The sequence below is a fragment of the Trachurus japonicus genome, chromosome 22, assembly GCF_045865225.1.
Source record: "Trachurus japonicus isolate A0001 chromosome 22, Traja_1.0".
Taxonomy (NCBI): Eukaryota; Metazoa; Chordata; class Actinopteri; order Carangiformes; family Carangidae; genus Trachurus; species Trachurus japonicus.
This window is the reverse complement of record NC_140928.1, coordinates 26,885,813-26,908,759: the sequence shown is the minus strand read 5'-3', so window position 1 is coordinate 26,908,759 and position 22,947 is coordinate 26,885,813. Positions and strand designations below refer to the sequence as shown.

The window sequence follows — 22,947 nt, the reverse complement described above, 5'->3', positions numbered from 1 at the left end:
GGCTGTATTACATACACACTAAGGCAATTGAAATATATGGAGCTGTTAAATAATAATTACAGAATATGAACAGATTGAATGGCAGCTCGCTGAAAGAGTTGCATCCACACACCCAGTATAGGATAACAACTATGATTATATGAAGCTCTTAAAGGGATAGTTCAACATTTTGGCAAATTCGCCATTGCCATAATCCCTATTGTCATAGCAGTAGGTTCATTACCTGTATTTATCGGTGCATGTTGTTTTGAGATCAGCGGGGCAGAGACGTGAGCTGCTCAGCGAACACAATGGAGGTGAAGGGTATAGGTCTCCTGTCCCTCATCAAGCTCATTAAATACACAATCCAACAACTCTAAAACGCTCTTGTGGACAAGTTGTGACCTGCACATTCACCACGCTATGAGATAATAATGTATGAAGAAAAAACCCGTAACTACGGGCACTTTTAAAATCACTCCGTCCAGCAGCCGTGTCTGGAAGGTAGTTCCGGCTATGAATTTACCTCGAAAACAACTCTGTCTCGTAATGTTACATTATCTTTTCATAGCGTGGTGAATTTGCAGGTCACAACTTGTCCACCAGAGCGTTGTGGAGTTGTTGGATTGTGTATTCGATGAGGGACCTGTACCATTCACCTCCATTGTGTTCACTAAGCAGCTCACGTCTCTGCCCTGTGGATCTCAAAACAACATGCAATGATAAATACAGGTAATGAACCTACTGCTATGATAGGGATTATGGCAATAGGCTAATTTGCCAAAATGTTGAACTATCCCTTTATGTACTGCTTTTAATGAACTGTGGTAAGTGTGTTTTCTCTCAGTCAGTGGATGCACCACTGCACAACACAAACCTCACATCAGACTCCTGGTCTCTGTGGCCTTTAGATGGATGGTTAACACCTCTGGACATCAGGTCAAATTAGCAGTAATTGTGCGAAGGTGATGCTCAGATGCTGGGGTGTAATTAGAGTAAAGAGGTTGGGGCCATCAAAGAGGAGGCAAACGGGAGTAGGCTGAATTTATGATGTTTCCTGTGACCTGAGGTGGAGGGAGGCGGGGGTAGGGGGTGGTGGGGGAAAGGAGGTGGGGGGGGGGGGCATTCCACTGAGGGACGGCAGACCCTCCTGGCGGCTTCCTGGCTTTACTAGCGAGTGGACGGGAGTCTGCGGCGGTTTAAAGGCTGCGTGTTATGGGAGAACTGATAAACACTGTCATGATGCTGGACGTGCAGCCAAGAGGGCAGGAGAGCTGCACGTGCTGCGTCTGCATGAGGCCGCAGCCGACAGGAGACGCCGCTGACGCCGCCCAGCCGAGCCGAGGCCGAGCTGAGGCCGAGCTGGGGCCGAGGCCGAGGCCGCCTGGTCATTCTGGTTTCGCTTTCATGTCTCCCTCCACACACACACACACACACTCTGGAGCCGTTGAATCATGACCTGCGCTCGCACACGCTGAACGGAGCCTGTTCGTGTCAGGAGTTAATGCCCCCCCACCCACCACCCCCCCTGTCCTGCCACAGATCCATGTGCTCTGTCTTAATTGTTCGCGAGGTAATTGTGTCCCGCGTTACTCACAGCTGACTGTGCTTATGTACAATTAACTTTATTTTAAATACTGTTTCTGCACTCATAAAAGCCAAGTGTTTTTTTAAAGGCTGCCTCATTATCTCATCAGCCCACTGTCATTCTCTACGGCTTCGCACTTATGGGGCTTTCACTGACCGCAAACTCCTGAGAGGATCAGCGTGTGTGAGTGTGTGTGTGTGTGTGTGTGTGTGTGTGTGTGTGTGTGTCCACGACAGAGCGCCCTACGGAGACACTTAAATGTCTTGCTCTTACAAACAACTTCACGAGGACAGTGATGAGAGGCTACTGGCTTTTTATATTGTTTTCACAACTTACACCAGATCCTTCAGCATGCACTTTGAGTTTTAAAGAGGCCTGCAAATATCACATCCGTCTGTTCTTTTCATAGGCTGAAGGAAGCTCAAGAAAACATCAAGAAGATCACAGCGGAGAAGAGGGTCGAAACCAAGAAGATCAATGCCAATAGTCTGGTAAGATCTGATCTGTGGAGAGGTTGTTTTTTTTTTCTGAAAGCTGCTCTCTCTTGTGTCAGTGCTGAAATCAGCGCACTTTGTTTTTGTTCCAACAGAAAGAACGGCTGCGGCAGAAGGAAGCCAGTGTGTCCTCCAGCTGAAATGACAAGTGAGGAAGCAGAAGAAGGAACGAGGAGCGGTGGTGGTGGTGGTGGTGGTGGTGGTAAGAAAGTACGTTGACCACCTGCCTCCACAACACTGGACTGCCCTCTGTGCCCTCTGTGCCCCATACGAACTCACAATAAAACCTGGCTGGACTACTTACTACTCCCACTGCCATACCTCTGTACTACTAACAGCACTGGACAGCCCCCTGCCACACACACACACACACACACACACACACACACACACACCCGCCCATCCCCAGCCGCCTTCGTGTCAAGTCTTTTCGGAAAAACCTCCTGCACCGAGGATGCATGGCTGACACCGCCCGAGTGATGGGAGTCTCAAAGGCTAAAGGTCGACCTCATTCATCCAGCGTGGCGTGACCCCCCAGTGCCCAGCTTGTGAAAGGTCTCAGTGGGTCAGCGGGATTCAGCTGACACATCCGTGAGATTCCTTCTGGATCTAAGAGCCGAGAATCTGCTCATTCTGTTTCTGCCTGACGCAGCTGACGTGTCTAAAATACTCCAGTATATACAAAGTGCGATGTTGATTGTTTCTGTTTGTGACAGAGGAAGCTCCCTGTTGACAAATCAGCAAGTGAGGAAGCGGCCCCCGGTGCCCCCCCCCCCCTCACAGTCGTAGAGAATAGCTGTTCATTCACCATGGCTCATTAAAAAGTCTTGTAAATATGTCATGTCGTAGGATCGGCAGGAACCGAGCGGCTCGGCGGAGTATGATGAACGACCTGCGGCGGGCTTCAAGTGCAGATGAAGACATGTTGTGTATAAAAAGGTGGAGGTTTCACTGTATTGTGTGTTTTCACTGCACCAGACTGACCTCTCCTGGGTGACGGCCAGACCAGAGCAAGACCTGGCAGTGAGTCTGGCCCTATAACACACACACACACACACACACACACACACACTTACTTAAAAACATTACAAGAACACACCAGGGTTTGGCCACGCACCCACTCATCCAAGAACTGAAATGTACTTAATACAAAGTTGTTAATCCCTCACTGAGTGCTGCACGTCACATTGTGTCCAGCGCCAGGTTGAAGCACTTTCCTGCTTGCAGTAGCTGTGTATCGTAGCTCGCCATCAGCCACACTCCCATGTTATGCTAAGTGTGTGCGCTTTATTCCAATGTCTTGCACTTTTTTTGCACCTATTTTCCTATGCAAGGCTGCGGCTTCCTTGTAAAGAAGATTCATGAATTGTAATGCTTCATGGCAGAAAATGACTAGATTTTGTTTTCACTTCTAAGAAAGTGTATTGCTCAATGTTTTTTTTTTCTTTCTCAAAAGCTATAACAACACTCCTGTATCATTCAAGAAAATTATATTTATGTAAGAAGAGGTTTATTTTATGCCAAAAGAACATCGGCTTTCTTCCTTTTTGAGGTTGTATTTTTATGAGTTGTAATAGACTTGACTGAGGAGCTGCCTGGTGCATCGGCCAGAAGAAAGATATATTTTCACATGGATGTTACTTGTATGTCGTGCCCGTGTATGTTGGAGAGATGAGGGTTCTATATTTAAGCATATCACCTGAAGCCATGCGAGTTGCTATACCTCAGACAAACTTCCATTATCAGCGTTTCCATACAACTGCACCTTATAGATTCCTTTTTTTTTTACCCTCCAAAGTCCTTCGTGTGTGCCATTTATTTTGTATAAATCTCAAGATGTTTCATAAATTTAAACTCCTACATTCTACTTCAGAGAATATGAAAATCAGAAAAAAAGAGCCTATACTGACCAAGGAATTGTTGTAGCCTCTCTTATGTATGTCGGTTTGTGTAACCTCCAGTAGCTCTCATATAGGTGCTCTGTAATTTTATGGAATTGTTTTAAATTTCAAGAATAAATAACTGGATGCCAAACTAAGCAGACTCATTTTGGATGAAAGTTTGCACTCACACAAATGATGTGTTAAACCAATTTCTCTAAATGTCCTCCTGTCAACGCTTCCATTAGGCCTGCACCGAGAAAATGTGATATTTATGGAAGGAGCCTGCGTCATCAAAGAGGACCTAATGATTAGAAAGTCAGAGCTGCTGCTCAATAAACTATGACTCAGGATTAAATCACTCAATCAAACCTCATTTTTCAACATTAGAACTTGTTCCTGGAAAACTCTTGAAACATGGTCATTAGCTTTGTTAACAAAAGGAATTTGTTTTGTCATCAGAGGTCTGTTTTAAGTTTAAAAATTAAATGAGATGGACAAATTTGGACAACTTGCTGTTTGCCAGCAGTCATAACTCAAACAGCAGAATAATCACATAGATTGTACCTTAATACATATCTTATTAGAGCAATACTCCTATAGAGATGATAAAAGCCATTTATTGAATTCATCTGATTTAGGCAAGTCCTCCATCATTTGCACTTGAACACCGTACTGCCTCCTTTTCCCGGCCTCTGATGAAAATACAGCCTAATGAAGTTAAATGATATCATTTCCGTGGGTAAGTGGAGAAGTTAACTACATCTTTTCTCATAAAACCTGTTATTTTTTTACGATTACATTTATTCCAAGTTGTGAGTGTGAGAATAAGATGCTGGCTCCACGCAGGAGGAGATCAGGGAGAAGTTCAAAATTTGTTTTAACAGCCGTGATTCTTTTTTAAATAATATGCACAATATTCCAGCGTCCCTTTATTTCATGTCTCCATGGATAATTTAATCAAAGGAATAAACAAATCGGTTACATCAACGATGGCTTTACATTTTACAACTATGTAATCTCTATAGCGTATAAACCATCACTGTACATTGTCCGTTTAACTACCAAAGAAGCCTACGGTCTCTAGAACTGATTACCCAGCTTACAAAACACTTTTTTCTTTACTGTTGGACTTGGAAATTCACAGAGATCAGTCAGGCTATAACCCAAGGATTCTTGGAATATCGAACTAAAATCACATTTTCCATTTACAAATATCGCCACTCATCCATCCCATTCCACACAGTGGAAACATCCAGTTTGACAAACATATATAAACACATAGAAAATACTAAATTGGACAGGAACGCGTTCCTGTCACAATGAAGGCTTGGAACAGTGACTTGTTAAATAAACCGGGGTTTTATGCAGTCCCACTGGGGTGAAGGAAGCCGTGCGTAAAAACGTGCCCATTCCAAGTCCGCGTTCCCGTGCAGTGATGCTTGTTTTCAAACTTGGCAAACTGGTGAAGAGTAAAATGTTCATTGCAGTTCAACATGGGTTTATGAGTTGCATGTCCATACTGGGTCACACATTGTGCAAGAAGACAATCATAGTACATGTAGGCAGCCTTAAAGTCATTGTATATGTGGAGCATATCCCCAGATGGAGACAGGCACGTGCTCTTGGCTGTGTGACAGCCTCTCTCTCTTTTTTTCTACCAACAGTCCTGCCCGCGAAGAGAAGGAGGATGAAAAGCACACACACAACACATGTCTGTGTGTTTCAGTCCAGGTCTATGGATATACAGCGGCACTGTTTGACGCGCTGGATGCGTTTCTTCTTGGTGGGTGGCTGCTGGTCCGGACAGTTCAAAGTAAAGGTCATGGTGGTAAAACGCTTGGGCTTGCAAAACGAACAGGACTGGAAGGCACCTTCCTCCCTGCGGATGTGCCTGGGGATGTAGAAGGAGTTGCACTGTCCGTAACAGAAGCGGTTGATGATGGTGCGGCTGTGGCAGCCCTCCTCGTGGATGGTCTGTTTGAGCGGCTGCGTCTTGCACCAGTCCCGTTTCAAATACTGGCGCTCCGTCACATGTAAAGCTTCCTGGCTGGACTCCAGCACCTCGTCGGCCGGTGAGGATGAACCCTGCCTCTGCCGGGAGCCGGAGCCCGCCTGCGGAGGAGGCTGCGGTTGCTGCTCCGATTCGTTTGGGTTGCTTTTGTCAGGATGAGGAATGGCGCCTTGTGAACCTCGATTTCTTTTTGAATCCACGGGAGAGGATAGCAACCCAATGATGAAAACCATACCGCAAAAGATACGCGTCGAGTTGGCCATCCTAAGGGAAAAGAAGAAAACAATTCATCATCTGAGCCGTTTCAACTCTGGACGGGTTACGCACAGCTGTCAAAGCTTTTACGCTGCGTAAAAACGCACAGATAGAACTCCTTTCTCTCCTTTTCTAACCACATGAAAAACGACGCTTACGTGCAAAAACAAAATCGATATATAGACAAATTATCCCCCTTTTAACATCTGAGTATAAATATAAATACACTGATTACGTGCGTGCTCACCACATTTTAAACTGAACGTTATGCGTTACGCAAAAATCACTGCCATATTTATCCAAAAACTACTCCATGTGTCCAATAAATGATCCACACATGTACGCCAGTGGATAACAAGCAGACACCCGTGACATTTCCATAATCAATAAAGCTATATAAAGTTTTAAAAAGTCAGCAGCGTGGATGTGACAGTCAGAAACCCACTCACCTGTTCGAGCCTCCGCTGCAACAAGCGCAATGATCTGATCCTGTCAGTCCTCTCAGGCACCGTCCGAGCCGATAGGCACCTACTGCAGTCGACTGTACACTGGCGGGACTGTGGATGGGTGGGAGACTAACCGCTCCATAGACAGGGGCCAGGGGGGTTTAATACAAATTGCACCAGCGCCGGACTGTCTCCCTTTTAAATGTCTGCCAGCTGAGATGTGCACAACAGTTCCCTCTACATTATTGGCTAAGCACGATGTAGAGAAAATCAAAACTATCCGCCCCCTCAACACTTCTCTGAACCCGCTTCAAGGAAACAGACAACCGAGGAACAGCGAGGGCAGGCGGGGGGGAGGAGGAGGAGGAGGAGGAGGAGGAAGAGGAGGGGGGGGGGGGGGGGGCGAGCAGAGAGCGGACAGGCCTGAAGTTTATGCGCACATGGAAAAAGTAAAACAGTTGATATTTTTTTATCACAAGGCGCGCGGTGATAATACGGTGCAATATATCAATATTTATATATAAAAATAATAATAAAAAAGAAAGTGAAAAGGGTCGTCAAGCAGAGAAACAGACAGACACACACACACACACACACACACACACACACAGGGATGTGAATGGAGTCAGATGGAGAGAAGGTGACGGGCGCGTGGGCAGCAGGCAGCACACCTGTGAAGCCTCAGCACGTGCGAGTCTAGAGTAAACTCATCACGGAGACATTAACGAGTCCAATCACTCTCTGTCCCTTCAACAAACTTTATTTAAACAATCAGCAGTGATTTCTGTGAAGCGCCTTTTGTCTCCACGTGTAAAGTGATCGTTGGAAACTAATGAAGCCCAGGCAGCCTACACACACACACACACACACACACACACACACACACACACACACACACACACACACACACACACACACACACACACACACACACACACACACGGGCTCTTTGCTCAGTCAATGAGAAGGATCACCGCTGACAACAGGGACTTCATTAATACAGTTTGTGTTTGGGCCTTTTAAAATACAGCGCGTCCAACTTCTGCCTTCTCAGATTTCTGAAGGAGTCAGGCTGCCATGTAAATGAGTTATCACTGATCTCAGTCTGTGACGCACAATAAATAAACTGGAGAAAAAGTCATGTAACCAGTCCTGCGTGAAGAAATATAAATTGTAGCCATTACTATTTGTAAATTATTAAGCATTTACATATTTTTTTTTAAAAAAGGAAAGAAAATAAAAAGGTAACTTGGGGTTGCTACGTTGTCAGTAAGACACAGCCGGTCTGTTGTGTTTGAAATAAATTAATTTTGATTGTGTTAGTCCCATTTATTCAGCAGGTTTTCCAGTGGGTTGTTATTCCATTAGTCTCGCACTTTATAAACCAAATAAGAAAAGAAACACGTGTTCTGCAGAAGCAGGATGCGCAGCACTTTCTCCCCACAACCTGGCAACTAATAATCTCTGACTCGAAACCGATGAATAAAACATTATAATGTGTTATTAATCCACGTGAGGCCAGAAATCTGTTACACTTCAAAAAAGGACACTTGGGGAAAAAAATAACCTAAAGCACCCAACCAAGGTAAAATAGGTGTAAAACAGATTTGAACCATATTGATTTGAATAGTTGGTCATAGTCACCAGCAGCCTGAAGGCCGCTGGCCGAGAGGAGCATGTTTACTCCTCTGATTTAAACATTGTTCGTCTCCGGATTTTTCCAATAAATATTGATACATTTCATGCTGAGTAAAAACGTGGAGGATCACCGTTAACGCTGATACTTCACAGTCTGCAACACACTGTGGCAGCACAACGCAGTCAGAGCTGCGAGGCGATCAGGATCAGTCTATAACGCTGCCCCGTGAAAAGCACGCGAGCCTCCCCACGGGCCGTGGAGGATCAATCTCAAAAAGATGATATTGACCTTCACCCCATCACTGGAAACTCTGCAGATTCTTTACAGGAAAAAAGAAAAAAAAAGCCCAGGGCGCCTTTCATGTCATCATAAGTTTAAAGATGGTTTGACATAGTGTGTTGACCCTTTGTATCTCAGTCTGTTCTCCTCTGCCAGTCCACGTGGAGAGAAAAGGTGTGTTTCATAAAGGACTTTCCAAAAATGCAAATTACATATTTTCCAATTTACCAGAGGCAACTTTGTTCAAAAACATGTTGGAGTACATATTAAACCCATTTCCAAGTCAGTCAACAGTCATTTGACAATCAGTTCTCACACTAATACATTCCCAGCCTTTACTTGTCATGAAGAACAGGAGTGTTTCACTGAACATGTCAGTCTAATCTGAACTGAGAAGTAATTGTAGGACGCCCCCTTGTGGCTCCAACGAGTACCAAGTATTTATCTCTGGGCAGAAGAATTGGACCGAACAGGGAGTTACATAAGTTGGTAGATTTTATTGGTCTGAAGCAGTTCACATGGCAAAGCACTTTACTGTTTGATGGTTTTGAAATCAATGGACTGCAATAGACAAACAATTTGATCAATACTGCTCGGCTTTTCTTTTTTCTTCTTCTTTTTTTCATAAAAACCCAACAAAAAAGGTGCATGTTTTCTTCTCTCTGTTTATGACAAAAATAGTAAGACATTTTCTGTAATAAAAAGACATAGCTTCAGCTTCAATGAGCAGTAAACATCTACCTAAGGATTAGATATAAAATGCATAAATAAAAGCATATAAGACTTGATCAAAATATTTCCAGTCATACTGTCAATCACCTCATAATTTGGACTCAGCACTACGGTCTAAAACACTACTTAACATATTATAATCTTGCAGGCTGATGTGTTTCCACACTTGTTTTACTAGTGTAAAACTGATAAGGCATTCTGACATCTCCCAATAAGGCCCTAACACAACACACACAGCACCTACTGTAAGTAAAAAATAAATTAAAGTTTAAACCCCTGAAAAAATGTGGATAAAATAAGTGGGAATGTTACTATCATGTACTTTAAACCAGACAGAGCTCTGCATAGGGGACGGAGCGAAGAAGAGAGTCAGCTATAAATCTACCGGCCTGGTGGCAGACAGCAGTCGTGCTTGGTTGAGAGGGTTCCTGGGTGAACCTCTGTAATGGTTCATGTCTTTCTCCACAACCTGCTGCGCTAAAGGCTCGGGGACACAAGAGTCCACTTTGGTCTTCGCTTGGACCTTGTTGGTCATGTCGCCCAGAGCGCAGGGCTTGACCTTACGGGTCAGGGTGCTTGGTTTTTTGGGTGGGACCGGAGGCGGTTTCTTCATGGGGCGCATGCTGTCGGCCCGTCTGGCCTGTGGCGGCTCTCCCTGGTGAGGCTGGAGCTGTGGGTGAGGGGACAGGCCGCTCTCCAGGCTCACCGCCTTCACCACCGGAGCGCTCGGGCTGATGGCCAGTTTGGACGTCCTGGTGGGCCTCCTGCCCTCCTCCAGGAGGGAGTTCATCCTGCGGACGGTCTGACGCACAGGGGTGCGCTGGAACTTCAGAGGCGACCTGATCTGCCTGGCCTTGGAGCCTCTGGGGGACTGAAGGGTGAGCTTGTTGAAGTGTTGAATGTGGTCCGCTACCCTCTGCTTCTCCTCCTCCTCGCTGCGAGGGGAGAGCGGTTGTTGGGTTTGGCCTTCGGTACCGATATCTGGGGAGAAATCCTCCTTTTCATGTACCATGCTGACTTCGGTACCGAGGTTGTGCCTGAGTTGGAGGTCCAGCTTGTACGGAGTGGACTGCAGCCCGGAGCTGACACCCAGTTTGAAACGAGCGGGACTCTGGATGTCCAGCGCGTCGATCAGCCTGCTGCAGTTCACCTGCTCCGCCTCGCTTTCACTGTCGCCCGCTGTGGAGCTGTTGAGGCTACTGATGGGGGCTACACTGAGAGAACTTTTATCAGCCTTTACTGCTGGAGTACAGAAGGCGCCGGATTCAAATATGACGCTATCGATATGCAAAGGAGACAAAGCAGCTATTTCAATCTGGCCAAAGGTAATGTTCTGTTCACTGGCCAGAAGACTCTGCTGCAGCGGCCACCCCGAGGCCCCGGGGCCCTCAGACACGGCCGGTGGAGGGACTGGGATGTTGTCTGAGGGTTCTGTCTGTTTAACCTCATTAAATGAGTCTTTCACAACAGCCTGGAGGTCGCCGGCTGGCTCCGTGGAGCTCGTCTTGATTTTCAGCAGGGTGGGACCCGTTTGGCTCTGGGGTTCGGCGACGGAGCTTTGGCACTCGAGGCTCTCTGCGCTGGAGGCACAACACAGCGCCTTGGGAAGCCTGGTCACGGCCGGAGACTTGGATATGACGATGGCTGGCTCAGACATGTAGTTGCTCTTCAGGCACATGTTCATGGGCGTATCTGTGAAAGAGCCTCCGCCGAAGGCCTGGGCTCCTACGGGGGTCTCCCCGCTCCACGAGGTCCGGTGCGCACTGGAGTCACATTTGGGTGTCAGCAAGTTGTCCTCAGACTTACTGATGTGCTTGGTGCCTATGAAAACAACAAAATATGGGTAAATATTTTTACTCTTTTTTTTTTAAAATTGTACTGTAAAAATGTGTATCAATTAGGAATACTTTAATTTTCTGATGGATACTTACTCTTGCCTTCAGTTTTTCTAGGCAGAACTGATGGACTGAACTCTGTGTCTTTGGTGAAACGGAAACTGGTGGTGCTCTCTTGAGTGGCGAGTCGCCAGCCAACGGACTCCCTTGATCCCTTTATCACCAGCATGGAATGAGAAATGAAAGATGAAAGAAAGTTCAAGGAGGATTAAGGTTTAGATTATTTTGTTAAAAAGGACCCTGCAGATGTTTCCCAAATGCATCACCCAGGTCACCCATTAATATGTTAATTTTTATGACTTTGGGGTTAGTTCTTCAGAGGATGATAAAAATCACTCAGAAGAAACAAGATACTGGATTTGTTGGTAAACAACTTTTTATTAAGTCAAGAATATACATATAACTCTATAGCATTAGAAAGTCATGCACCTTAAACCTTTAACAGTTCAGCCCCTGAACCCAAAACAGGTTACAATAGTGTCTCTGTATATACTTTAAAGTATATATAATAACATTCTTTCACCTGAGTGCTTCACATATTAAATCACGTATCCTATGACTGTACCATACCGATCATGAACAGTTTGTTTTCTAACATTACCTAATATGTAAAAGCCTCTGAAAAGCACATGTTTTAAAACCATGCATACATTAGTTCAATATGTTAGCTATTGAAAAGTAAACAGAGTGTTGCACTATAAGAAAGTGCTACTGTGCACCAGTTTACCTCAACATCACACCCCAAGTGCAAAACACATGATTTAGTCTTAATACAATTAATCACAGGAAATGTCTGAATGCGCTTGATTAACACCGACTTTCAGTGTTTAACTGTGAACCAGAGAAGTGGAATGTCGATGGGACAGCTACACTTACAGCGTCTTTGCTGCTCTTCCCCAGGCTAAAACGCAAGCGCAGAGACTTGCGTGGTGCTTCTTTTTTGCCGACTTTAGGAGAGAAGCAGCCGGCTCTTCCAGACTCAACTCTGAAAAGGATATGAATTAAAATATTGTTAAGAGAAGTCATAAATCACCATTATCCTTTCTTTAATATTTTACATCCTCCTGTCCCATCTTTAAATCAGACAAATGTGGAAGTAGTGAAAAGTACGTGGTTGTGTAACACAGCAAATTTTAAATCATCCCTTGTGTAAAATTTACATTTACACAATTTTGAATGATAACTTGAAGAGCAGTAAGCGTGTACCTGTTGACAGCATTCCTGCTACTAAGTCTTCGACTCTTCCTCCTTACAGAGGTAACCGGCTGCCGTCTGGACCTCCCTGCTGGGGACGGGGCATTTTGGGAGGATTCCAAGACCCCCGAGGCGCTGTAAGCTAAATATAGAGAAGGGGGAAAATATACAAACTTAACCACAAGCTTTAAGAGATCAGCAGCATAGTTGATGCCCATTTGTTAAAACCTTATTGCTACCTGATCCAGGAGTGGAGACTGCGCTGAACAATGGATTGGGAAGTAAATCAATCCCAAGATTCTTTTTGACAGATCTACGTTTCTTGTTTGAGAATCCAAAAGAGTGCCCAGATTCCAAAGGAAGCTTTCGCTTGGATGTCGGTGTTGCAATCACAGGCGTTGCAGAAGAAAAGACTGGCAAAAATTACAAAAGAATTAATGTCTTTGAAGATGTTGGATTTGTTCTTTTATATTTGAAAACATTCCACAGATGATTCGGAGCCAAAGCACTGGGAGCAATTAGCAGATTCATGCAGATGACAGATGAGCAGGCAAAGACAACAAACGGCGATGAGGACAAGCATGAGTTCACGTCAATTGAGTAACACTTATTTGTCATCTGAACAGCTGCAGATCAATGTCAATTTATGAATTTTAGAAGCTTTATTCAGTTTGAAAGCGGTTTGCTTTTGTCTGAGGAACATGAAGCTCACTGTCTTGAAGGACAATGCAGATGTAGTGCGATCAACATGCCACATGACAAGCAACATACAACCAGCTCATTTGACCGCAGTACATACCAAGACTGTCTGACTGGGTGGCATGTGTGGGTGTTCTATTAGTTTTTATCTTATTCAGAGCACCACTGACCATATCTGCAATGCGAGACAAACCAAATTATTTAAACAGTATGGACTAGCTAAAGCTGCTTCAGAGGACACTGCTGCCTCTAGGCTAAGAGACTGTTGGGAGCTAGATTGTGAGCAGCTGGGGTTAGAGGCGAGGAGTTGCATCTCACAGAGGGAAGTTGCAACTCATACCTTTCACCTGGGAATGAAACCTCTGATGTTGAAGGCTTACCTCCGAAGCTGCGCCTGTGTCTCCTTTTCATCCCTGAGTTCAAGTCCAGCTCTTCAAGCTCATCGCGAGTAGGAGACAGAACCCCTGCCTCACATCCCATCATGGCAGGAACTTTGGCTTGAAGGAACTGCGGCAACACACCTATGATATGTATATAAAAAAAATACATTTTAGTGTTCTAAAAGTAACAATGTAGACTGACAAATAGTGAGAGTAGAGGTTAAAGTCATACCAAAGTTGTGGGCATTCTCTATGAAGCAGTGTACCACAGCTGCCTGAAGCTTGAGGCGCTTCTCAGTGTTGGCATTCATCTTCTCTGTGCCATCTCCAAAGTGAAGGAGGTTGGGAGCCAGGATTACAGACAGGTTACTGCTGTCCATCTTGTTCTCTGCACTCCTGTGATTCAGCACAGAAAAGAAAAAATGTATTATGTAAATATGAAAACAAATAAGTACAGAGACCAATGATACAGTGGCATGTAAACCTTTTGGCACCCTTGGTCAAAACTTCTGTTAATGTGCATAGTTAAAAGGATAGTTCAGCTTTTTTGACGTGGGGTTGTATGAGGTACAAATGGCCATTAAGTATAATGTCTGCAATAGAAATGTCTGTCCTCCTTTCCATTGAGAAACACCGGCACATCGTGCTGCACCGAGAAATCTCAATTCTCAAAATAATACACCAGTTCAAGAGTATGATATAAAGTAAAAATATATTGATTTTCAGCTGGTCTGAAAAAAGTTAGTTTATCAGGAACTAACCAACTCACTCAGTACTCTCAGTACTTTCTACTGCAGTGGCCATTTGTACCTCATACAACCCCACTTCAAAAAAGTTGGACTATTCCTTTAAGCAAGTGAAAGATGAAGTGATCTCCAGAAACATAAAATTAAACATTTATTTAAGCAATATCAGTGTATTATTTTAGTTTTCTACCATTTTAGAGTGAAAAAGGGGAAAAAAGCAGCAGAACCTGCAAAAGAATGGAAAACCAGCAGACTTGAGCTCTCAGATATAATAATAACTTTGACCAAGGTATCAGACAAGAGATTTACTATTTACACACTGTGATAGTTTCCAAAGGGGGGGGGGGGTACTAGGTACTAACTCTGCAGGGTGGCCAAACCTTTGCTCTGGGCCCTTTTCCTTCACAAAGGGGTGCCCAAAGCTTTGCATGCCACTGTACATCTAACATGGTATCATCCAAAGAAATATGTTCAATGCATCAATAAGGTAATCAAACTAAAGTTATTTATGGTACCTCTTAGATACATTGTGGAGGAAGTCGAGAAAGTGCTGCAGAACGGAGAGGTTTTTATCAGGCAGCACACAGGACAGCAGCATGGTGGCAGAAGTCCTGTCCTCCTCCGTGGGGAGCTGCTGGGCCTTGAGGAAGGCCTCCTGCAGCTCTGCAGGCAACACGGGCTCTGGCAGCTCCCTGAAGAACTGCTTCACCAGACCGGCTACATCACAGGGAAGTGCGGTGGACAGGCACTCCTCACCAGCGTCCACTTTAGCCTGGACAGACAGAACACAGCCCACACATAAGACGATTCCCAGGGTCAGGATCCCTCAAACAAAGCGAGGTCAGCTTCGGCCCATCACTCACCCTGAGCGCCTTCAGGCGAACGACGGAGCCCGACTTTCTGAACAGGCCCTCTGTGTCCACATGTGCCAGCAGCTTCATGCATGCGTCAACCAGGAAGCTAGGATGTGAGAGAAATGTAAGTATACATTGTAGAAAATGGGAACAAAGAAATCCAGTGCAAAAAAATAGATATGTCCACTTGCCTTGGCACACTTCCACTTTCCATATTATAGTATGGTAAGCTCTCCAGGGACACCCCGAAAACCTTCGTCTGGGGGAGAAATCAAACAATACAATGTGAAACAGAGGCTTGACTGTGTGAGAAAAATCACACTTAACTGATCAGTACCTTATCAACAGCACCACACCTATCTTTGTTTTTGTTTTCTCTGCATCATTTTCACTAAAAAACACTTTGAAACTCAACAGGGATTTCAGTGCTTCAGTTCCTATTATTTGTGATGAGTCAGTGTGACGGCTGGTTGCCAAACATGAACACTGACCAGCCACTTTGTGTTGCCTTTTGACCTGGATGGTCTGAATTCACCCAGTGTTTTTCAGAGTAGGAGAATTACTTCATTTCTGTTCTTGATTTCTTCACAGACGGAGCCTGTGTTAGGGGATGTTGTTTTTTCTTCTCTCTACTCAAACGTTGACGTGGCAAAAGCTGAATGCTGATTTATGAAAAGTCAGGTCAGGTGTCATTCAGCAAACCTTGTGACTCCTATTACGGCTGCACCAACGACTGAATTCAAATTTTGTTGTTTCATACAATGAAAATAAAGATACTAATCCACCTTCTACCTGTGGATCAATTACAGATCCAGGACCAGGACACAAAATGATAAAAAGGCTTCACTTCACATCAGCTGCCTGTAAATTCAGCATCCTGTAGATATGTCCTATATGGCCAAAAAGGTCATAACAAAGCTCCATAAAGATTTAAGAGAAAACACTGCCTTTGTGTGTTTTGTTGGGAGTTTGGCTTTCTGTGGCTGGTAAAGAGATTTACGGTGTGAATAATCACGGGGACACCCAAACAAAGCGTCTGCAGTGACTGACATGGGTGACAACAGCACTCGAACAAATGGGTCTCATCGGAGGGGTCCGGCTTTCAGGAATATGCTAATTTGATTCAGACTAAACAATACTACGTTCAAGGCTGATACTCTTGTTGATTTGAACGAGAACAGATCATCACACCCAAAGTTTCATTCTAGGTCACTGTAGGTGAAACGTAATCAAATCACACTTGAAAAATGATTATTAGTTTTCTTGAAACTTACCGAGGTGCCGACTGTCGGCTTACAGCTGGCTGCTTTGTTTTTGTTCCAGTTCTTTGTCTTGATGCCGTGAGCTGCGCGCAGCTGCTGCACAGCCACCAAACGCATGACATTTCTCTCCATGACTTTCATTTCACTCGTCTTTCTTGTACTCTTCAAACTGACCCTGCAACACTCCGTTAAATCTCTCTCTCTCTCTCTCTTCTGTCAGGACCGTGGTAAACTACCAGCTCCGTCCTGACCCGTGCCTCTCTTCACTTTATCACTTTCTTCAGACTCCTGACACTAACTCATCCTCTGGGTTTAAACTGCTCACAAGACGCTCGACCCTCCTACTGTACAACTACACAGTTACTAAGTGTCTAAAGAGATGCTACAGATGTTACATTATGGATCTCCTACTTCGTAGTTAACTTCATGCTTCCGTCGCAATGCAGTTAGCTAGCTAAGGTTAGCCAGCTAGGTTAGCAAGTCACATTTGTTCATTCACGAGCCTCAGCAGCTAAAAAACAAAAAACAGAGCAGCCCCTCGGTGTCACGCAACTTTAAAACGTTGTTTACCTCTCCCCAGTTGTTAAGAACATACGACCTACACTAAACTGAATCCTTTAGCTAGCTAACTGCATTGTGCTGCGGCTCAGTCAGGTCGGTTGCGAGGCTGTTTCTGTTTCCGCACAGCATTCAAACAGCGGCGCTCCCCGCGTCCTGCGCTCTGATTGGCTGGAAGCGAATAACAGGCCCGTGTCGTTTGTTTTACAGGCCAGGGCAGCCTCGCTGGGCGGAGTGGTTTGTTTGATACAGATGAACGCTGTTCCTTCTCGGTGGTTGCACTCCGTAATGCGAATTAATCACACCTTTAAAATCTGAACTGCACACACATCTGATTGTTCAACTACTGCACGTAGGCTGCTGCTTCTGCACAGCGGAATGTGTCGTGCGGTGTAACAGACATCCGGCCAGGTATGATTTAAACCCTCTCATATGAAAAAGACATAACAGTTCCCAGCTTTGTCAAACGTCATTTAGACTTAAAAATGAATGAAGGGACTGCAATGCAACTGACTGAAATTTTTTTTTAAAAAAAGATGCAAAGGCCAGTCGGGGGCAGCAGTTTATGGACTGCAACACTCCTGTGAAGCAACTATATTGCACAAGAAGTTTAGCCTTACACACACTCATGACTGTCCTCACAAATTAGGTTCCTCTGCCCTGGCTTCAAGAGAGCTGTGCTGTCTAACCTAATTTGCAAAAGGAACTAAATATAATTATATTTCATTTTTGTAAAACTTTCTTCCTAATAGGACCTGTCCAGCTGTGCATTTCCTGCTCATATTTCATAGTTTTTTAACTGTCACAAACACAGTACAAGAGATACTCTCACAAGGGCTTAATCTTTATTACAACAGAACATACACATATATATATACAGGAGACAACAACGTACAAATGCATGGACGGAAGGAGGTTGGTTGTGTGTTTAGAAGCACTTCCTGTGGACAATGGAGGGGCCGGCCTCATCGTACTCCTGCTTGCTGATCCACATCTGCTGGAAGGTGGACAGGGAAGCCAGGATGGAGCCACCGATCCAGACGGAGTACTTCCTCTCAGGTGGAGCAATGATCTAGACAGGGAATAAACATAACATTAGTGTTCATTCACTTAGTCAATTGACTTCTAGACTGAAAACATGTAGTTCTCTCACCTTGATCTTCATGGTGCTTGGGGCGAGGGCTGTGATCTCCTTCTGCATACGGTCAGCAATACCAGGGTACATGGTGGTACCACCAGACAGCACATTGTTGGCGTACAGGTCCTTACGGATGTCAATGTCGCACTTCATGATGCTGTTGTAGGCGGTCTCATGGATACCAGCAGACTCCATACCTGGTGAAGGACGAGCAAAACAGATGAGCTTTGTCACAGAGACGAAATACTGCATGTAGGAAGAAAATAACAACAACAACTGACTCACCAATGAAGGAAGGCTGGAAGAGGGTCTCTGGGCAACGGAAACGCTCGTTACCGATGGTGATGACCTGACCGTCGGGCAGCTCGTAGCTCTTCTCCAGGGAGGAGGAGGAGGCAGCGGTGGCCATCTCATTCTCAAAGTCAAGAGCCACGTAGCACAGCTTCTCCTTGATGTCACGCACAATCTCACGCTCAGCTAGGGATCAGAAGGTTTACGTGTTAAGATATAACAATTTAACACCTCTCATATAGGCTACACATGGAAATAAATACACGGTGACATAGACCTACCAGTTGTGACGAAGGAGTAACCACGCTCAGTCAGGATCTTCATCAGGTAGTCAGTCAGGTCGCGACCGGCCAGATCCAGACGCATGATGGCGTGTGGCAGAGCATAACCCTCATAGATGGGGACGTTGTGGGTCACACCATCACCAGAGTCCAGCACAATACCTTTATCAAGCAGAGGGGGGGCACAGTCGGTTAGCTATGCATTCCTGCACAAGTGAAGATTGACGGCCAAATACAAGTTTGGCCTCTTCGACTATGTCTCACATCATAAACTATATAATACTGTTGACATCATGGGGCAAAGACCCTGCTGGAGAGGGATTAACACCTCCCTTTCACAATGAGAGAGGAATCTATCCAGATCATAGACACATTCAGAGGGTCAATGATGGGCAGTTTATCCCCTAGGGGTAGATGTGGAAATAGCTGCGGTGTACTCACCGGTGGTACGGCCAGAGGCGTACAGGGACAGCACAGCCTGGATGGCCACGTACATGGCAGGAACGTTGAAGGTCTCAAACATGATCTGCAAGAAAATACAATAAGAATGTCAAGGATTTGTCTTGAACCAAGAGCATCTATGTGAAAACAGAGCAGAGTAGTGACTCTAATGTACCTGGGTCATCTTCTCCCTGTTGGCTTTGGGGTTCAGGGGGGCCTCAGTGAGCAGGGTGGGGTGCTCCTCAGGGGCCACACGCAGCTCATTGTAGAAGGTGTGGTGCCAGATCTGACAGAAAAAGAACAGCTGTTGTCAGGGCTGAAACAACTCCGGGCCGACCAAGTAAATAACAACTAGGTCTTTAAAAAAAGAAAAGAAAAAGCAGCACGTCTAAAAATAAAGCAGCCTTTATGACAGTAGCTGTGAATTCTCAAGAATGTGACAGCTTTGCTGCCATGAATGTTGTAAATGAATCGCACTGTCAACACACACACCTTCTCCATATCATCCCAGTTGGTGATGATGCCGTGCTCGATGGGGTACTTCAGAGTCAGGATACCCCTCTTGCTCTGGGCCTCGTCACCTACATAGCTGTCCTTCTGACCCATACCCACCATCACACCCTGAGGAAGGAAGCATGAGAGCAGCAGCATAAGATATATGAAGTTCTTTTTTTTTACTCAGACTAGAAGCCCACAAAGCAGGATTTTGTGGGCTCTGACGAGGGGGGGTTTAAACATACCTGGTGGCGGGGCCTTCCAACAATGGAAGGGAAGACAGCACGGGGAGCGTCATCACCGGCAAATCCAGCCTTGACCAGGCCAGAGCCGTTATCGCACACGAGTGCGGTAGTCTCATCATCGTCACACATGATTAGGCTTTATTGGGCTGGTCTAAAATATGAGGGGTGGGGGTGAGAACACAAGAGGAGAGGATTTAGACCAGGGGTTAGGGAACAGCTGCCTAAACTTCCCAATATAGAATACATAACACAAAGGCCTGTTGTAATTGAACAGTCACAGACACTCAGCAACAATGTCACTATGACTAGAGTGGCTAATGATGTGATGATGTGACTAGACCTGCTATATCTGGGTGAGTTAGTGACAGAATCAATCAGCCACTCATATGATTATTATATATTCGCTGTAATCCACAGCCTGCCAACACTGTCTCCTAACTGTTCTGTATCACTATCAAACACTAACACAACCCACCTCAAGGGGTGCTATGTATAGAGAGCTTATTAAACATGGCTGAGGATGCTATTTTTGGTCCCAACTCTGTTGTACATTTACTGATACCTTATCTCACAGACACAATTGTTCCTGGGATTTCTCAGAGCTGCTGAGGTAGCACCAAAAAGGGGCATAACAGAGAGTCCTGTGATCTATTTTAAGCCCAGCACCCCCCACTGTGCTTAACAGGGTGAAACAACTGACACATGGATCTCCTGCTATTTCAGGTCTGAGAGAGATTGTCAAAAAGCCAAGAGCAGCACCCATCCGTCTGCACATTGTGACATTTTTGTTTTGCTATGTGGCTGGCTACAGCTTGATTCACAGGAGCTACAGTGAGTTTGGCCAACTTCTCCTCTGCAGCCTTTGAGCACTGCTGTGAGTTGCTTGAGATATATGTAGATCTTCTTCTGCTGTCCCACAGACTCTTAACATAGCATGAAGTATATTTAACACAGTAAACCACGCCACTTAATAAATACAAGACTCATTTCAACATCCTCAAGGCAATTAAACCAGAGTGCCTCCTGTTTTAAACATAGACCACTCCACAAGTTCAGTTAGAGAGCAGAGCACAACCTGGCCAACCATAAGTCAGCTGAAGTTACATCATCCATTCATTCATCCATTCATTCACAGTAAGTATCAGCTCATATTATGGGCTTCAAATGAACAGAAATGACACATATGGACAGAGTAAAAGAAGCTGTGAAATGTACTCACCAAGGTGCACAGCTAGACGGATGCTTCCACTGGGACAAAGGCTGAGGGTGAGGAGAGCCCCTTAAATAAGAGCCAGAGTGGTACTAGGGACCTGGGGCGGGGCCAGGGGTTCACAGAAGCCCAAATAAGAGCTGCCAGCAAATATCAACAAGCCGGAGGAACGTGTGTTTTACATACATGGGTGGGATTTCTCTACAATGAAGTCTGACACAGTTTTAAGAAAATATTGCCAGGGAATAAAAGAAATTGAAAAAAATTAATGGCAGCTCACAACAAAAAAATGTGTGGGTGTCTGGTGCAGGATATTTCTCATTACTTGGTTTAACCTTATAAAGCAACTTTATAACATCAACACAGCATTTTTGAAGGGAACATAGAGAGAACTACATTTTTAAAATTTTAACAAGATTAGCATATTTTGTGAGCTTTGTGAAAAATGTAACTTAATGTTTTAAAAGTATGTATTCTTGAGCATGCATTGCAGTATAATGATGAGTATGAAGAAAAATAATTCTTTATGGCCCTTAAATAATAAGTCAAAGTCATGACACTGTTAAAAGTGAATTAAAATGCTGTCATTTCTGTTCTTTTGGTGCTTAAAGGGACACATATGTGATACCTTTTACTACACCCATAACCACCCAGAAGGACCTCCATGATGATCCAGGCAGTCAAGGCAGCATCACCAGTGTCTTGTTAAGGAGATGAAAACATAGTATATGCCTGTGAACCACATGGCTGGTATGTGAGCTGAGGCTCCTCAACGCGTGGAACAGCTGATGGCAACGCCGGCCGGGCTCTGTGTCTGATCTGGCTGCCCGAGTGGCTATGCTGGTGTCAGTGCTTCATGCTGATTGGCCCAGCTGTCTCCTTGTAGGGTTATGGTGAGCAGGAGAGTCTTTAATGTGCAGCCACTGAGGTTCCCAAGCTGTGAGTTAGCAAAGAGGAACTCCATATTTGTGCCACCCACTTAACTGTACATTTCCCTTGATGTACACTGTACCTTATGAGGTAATACTCTCATGTATGCAGGAATGATACAAGCATATGATAAATTATTTGTTAATATAATTTCATACCCAAAGAAAATGTCATATATGGCCAGAACCCAGGGGGATGTAGATCATGAAGCCTACTCTCAGTGATAAAATAAACACACTGATTCAGGATTTAGCTGAAGAAGAATGACTCAGCTGTAGAAGTGTAGTACAGATTGAAGTTATATCATAGGTGAAGGTATGTGAGAGCATTCCTCAACACCACACTGTCCCACCAGAAGCCGGCACCTCCTATTTTTAGCTATATTTCCTCTCTATCTCCACAGACGCAGTTTAAGTACCTCATAGCTATTTGCTTGACAAAGAAGACTTTTAATAGAATGGATTGATACTGTTTTGATACATAAAAAGGGGACTGATTCATGATCAGGCTTTCCTACCAGGCAACAGTGAGACAGAGCAGTCTCTCAGGCTCTGCTGCTAAAGATGCCATTGAAAAGTATCTTATGTGTGTCTGGAGAGGTTTTGCCAGGTTTAACAAAATAACAACAAAGAGGTTGTCAGGATTATTGGGATTTACGCCAGAGAGTACAAACTGGTGGTGTGTGTTGCTGAAAGATTGCAACAACTGTATACCAACCTATATCTGATACATTTACTACATAGGTTTTCGTTGTGAAAAAAAATCCATTGTTTCCAGAAAACTGAGACTTATTGCAAAACTGATAGTTTAATTCATTTTCAACATTGTCATATAGCCTTTACAATCAATGAATCAATCAATCAAAACACCTATGTCAGTTTTGTGGGCTGGCTACTTTCTCTCTAACATTGGGCAGTCATGGCCTTTGACCTTGATACAGGATCAGTATTGTTTCTTTTGCTGTGAACCTGTGAGTTTTTTCCATAAACAATCTAACAGATCTCATTGCTAGGAATACAAGG

At 44.6% G+C, this 22,947-nt stretch overlaps 4 protein-coding genes across 6 annotated transcripts in view; 1 reads left to right on the top strand and 3 right to left on the bottom strand.

Moving 5' to 3' along the window:
• LOC146964192 (formin) overlaps positions 1–4,095 on the top strand; it is a 54,627-nt gene extending 50,532 nt beyond the window's left edge. For both annotated transcript variants that reach the window (XM_085767483.1, XM_085767484.1), the window contains 2 exons: positions 1,977–2,058; positions 2,157–4,095. In XM_085767483.1, coding sequence (XP_085623609.1) covers positions 1,977–2,058; positions 2,157–2,201 — 127 coding nt within the window. In that variant the 3' untranslated portion in view covers positions 2,202–4,095. The remainder of the gene's footprint in view (positions 1–1,976; positions 2,059–2,156) is intronic.
• A 1,373-nt stretch (positions 4,096–5,468) lies between these two features.
• grem1b (gremlin 1b) lies at positions 5,469–6,963 on the bottom strand. The gene is made up of 2 exons (XM_085767516.1): positions 6,660–6,963; positions 5,469–6,219 (listed from the first exon to the last, which is right to left on the bottom strand). The coding sequence occupies exon 2, from the start codon at positions 6,216–6,218 to the stop codon at positions 5,667–5,669; it is 552 nt and encodes a 183-aa protein (XP_085623642.1). The 5' UTR covers position 6,219; positions 6,660–6,963; the 3' UTR covers positions 5,469–5,666.
• Positions 6,964–9,066: 2,103 nt separating this feature from the next.
• On the bottom strand, positions 9,067–17,032 carry arhgap11a (Rho GTPase activating protein 11A). Of its 2 annotated transcripts, XM_085767492.1 has the most exons (12): positions 16,349–17,032; positions 15,266–15,333; positions 15,084–15,180; positions 14,736–14,992; positions 13,707–13,870; positions 13,475–13,615; positions 13,195–13,269; positions 12,635–12,808; positions 12,408–12,537; positions 12,078–12,186; positions 11,238–11,355; positions 9,067–11,127 (listed from the first exon to the last, which is right to left on the bottom strand). In XM_085767492.1, the coding sequence occupies exons 1-12, from the start codon at positions 16,475–16,477 to the stop codon at positions 9,680–9,682; spliced, it is 2,910 nt and encodes a 969-aa protein (XP_085623618.1). In that variant the 5' UTR covers positions 16,478–17,032; the 3' UTR covers positions 9,067–9,679. The 2 variants fall into 2 exon arrangements, with proteins under 2 accessions (XP_085623618.1, XP_085623619.1); XM_085767493.1 differs by lacking the exon at positions 13,195–13,269.
• Positions 17,033–17,717: 685 nt separating this feature from the next.
• On the bottom strand, positions 17,718–21,040 carry actc1b (actin alpha cardiac muscle 1b). The gene is made up of 9 exons (XM_085767482.1): positions 21,005–21,040; positions 19,786–19,936; positions 19,538–19,666; positions 19,221–19,331; positions 19,046–19,130; positions 18,605–18,766; positions 18,318–18,509; positions 18,048–18,229; positions 17,718–17,966 (listed from the first exon to the last, which is right to left on the bottom strand). Exons 2-9 carry the CDS (start codon positions 19,912–19,914, stop codon positions 17,823–17,825), a joined length of 1,134 nt encoding a protein of 377 aa, XP_085623608.1. The 5' UTR covers positions 19,915–19,936; positions 21,005–21,040; the 3' UTR covers positions 17,718–17,822.
• Positions 21,041–22,947: the final 1,907 nt, after the last annotated feature.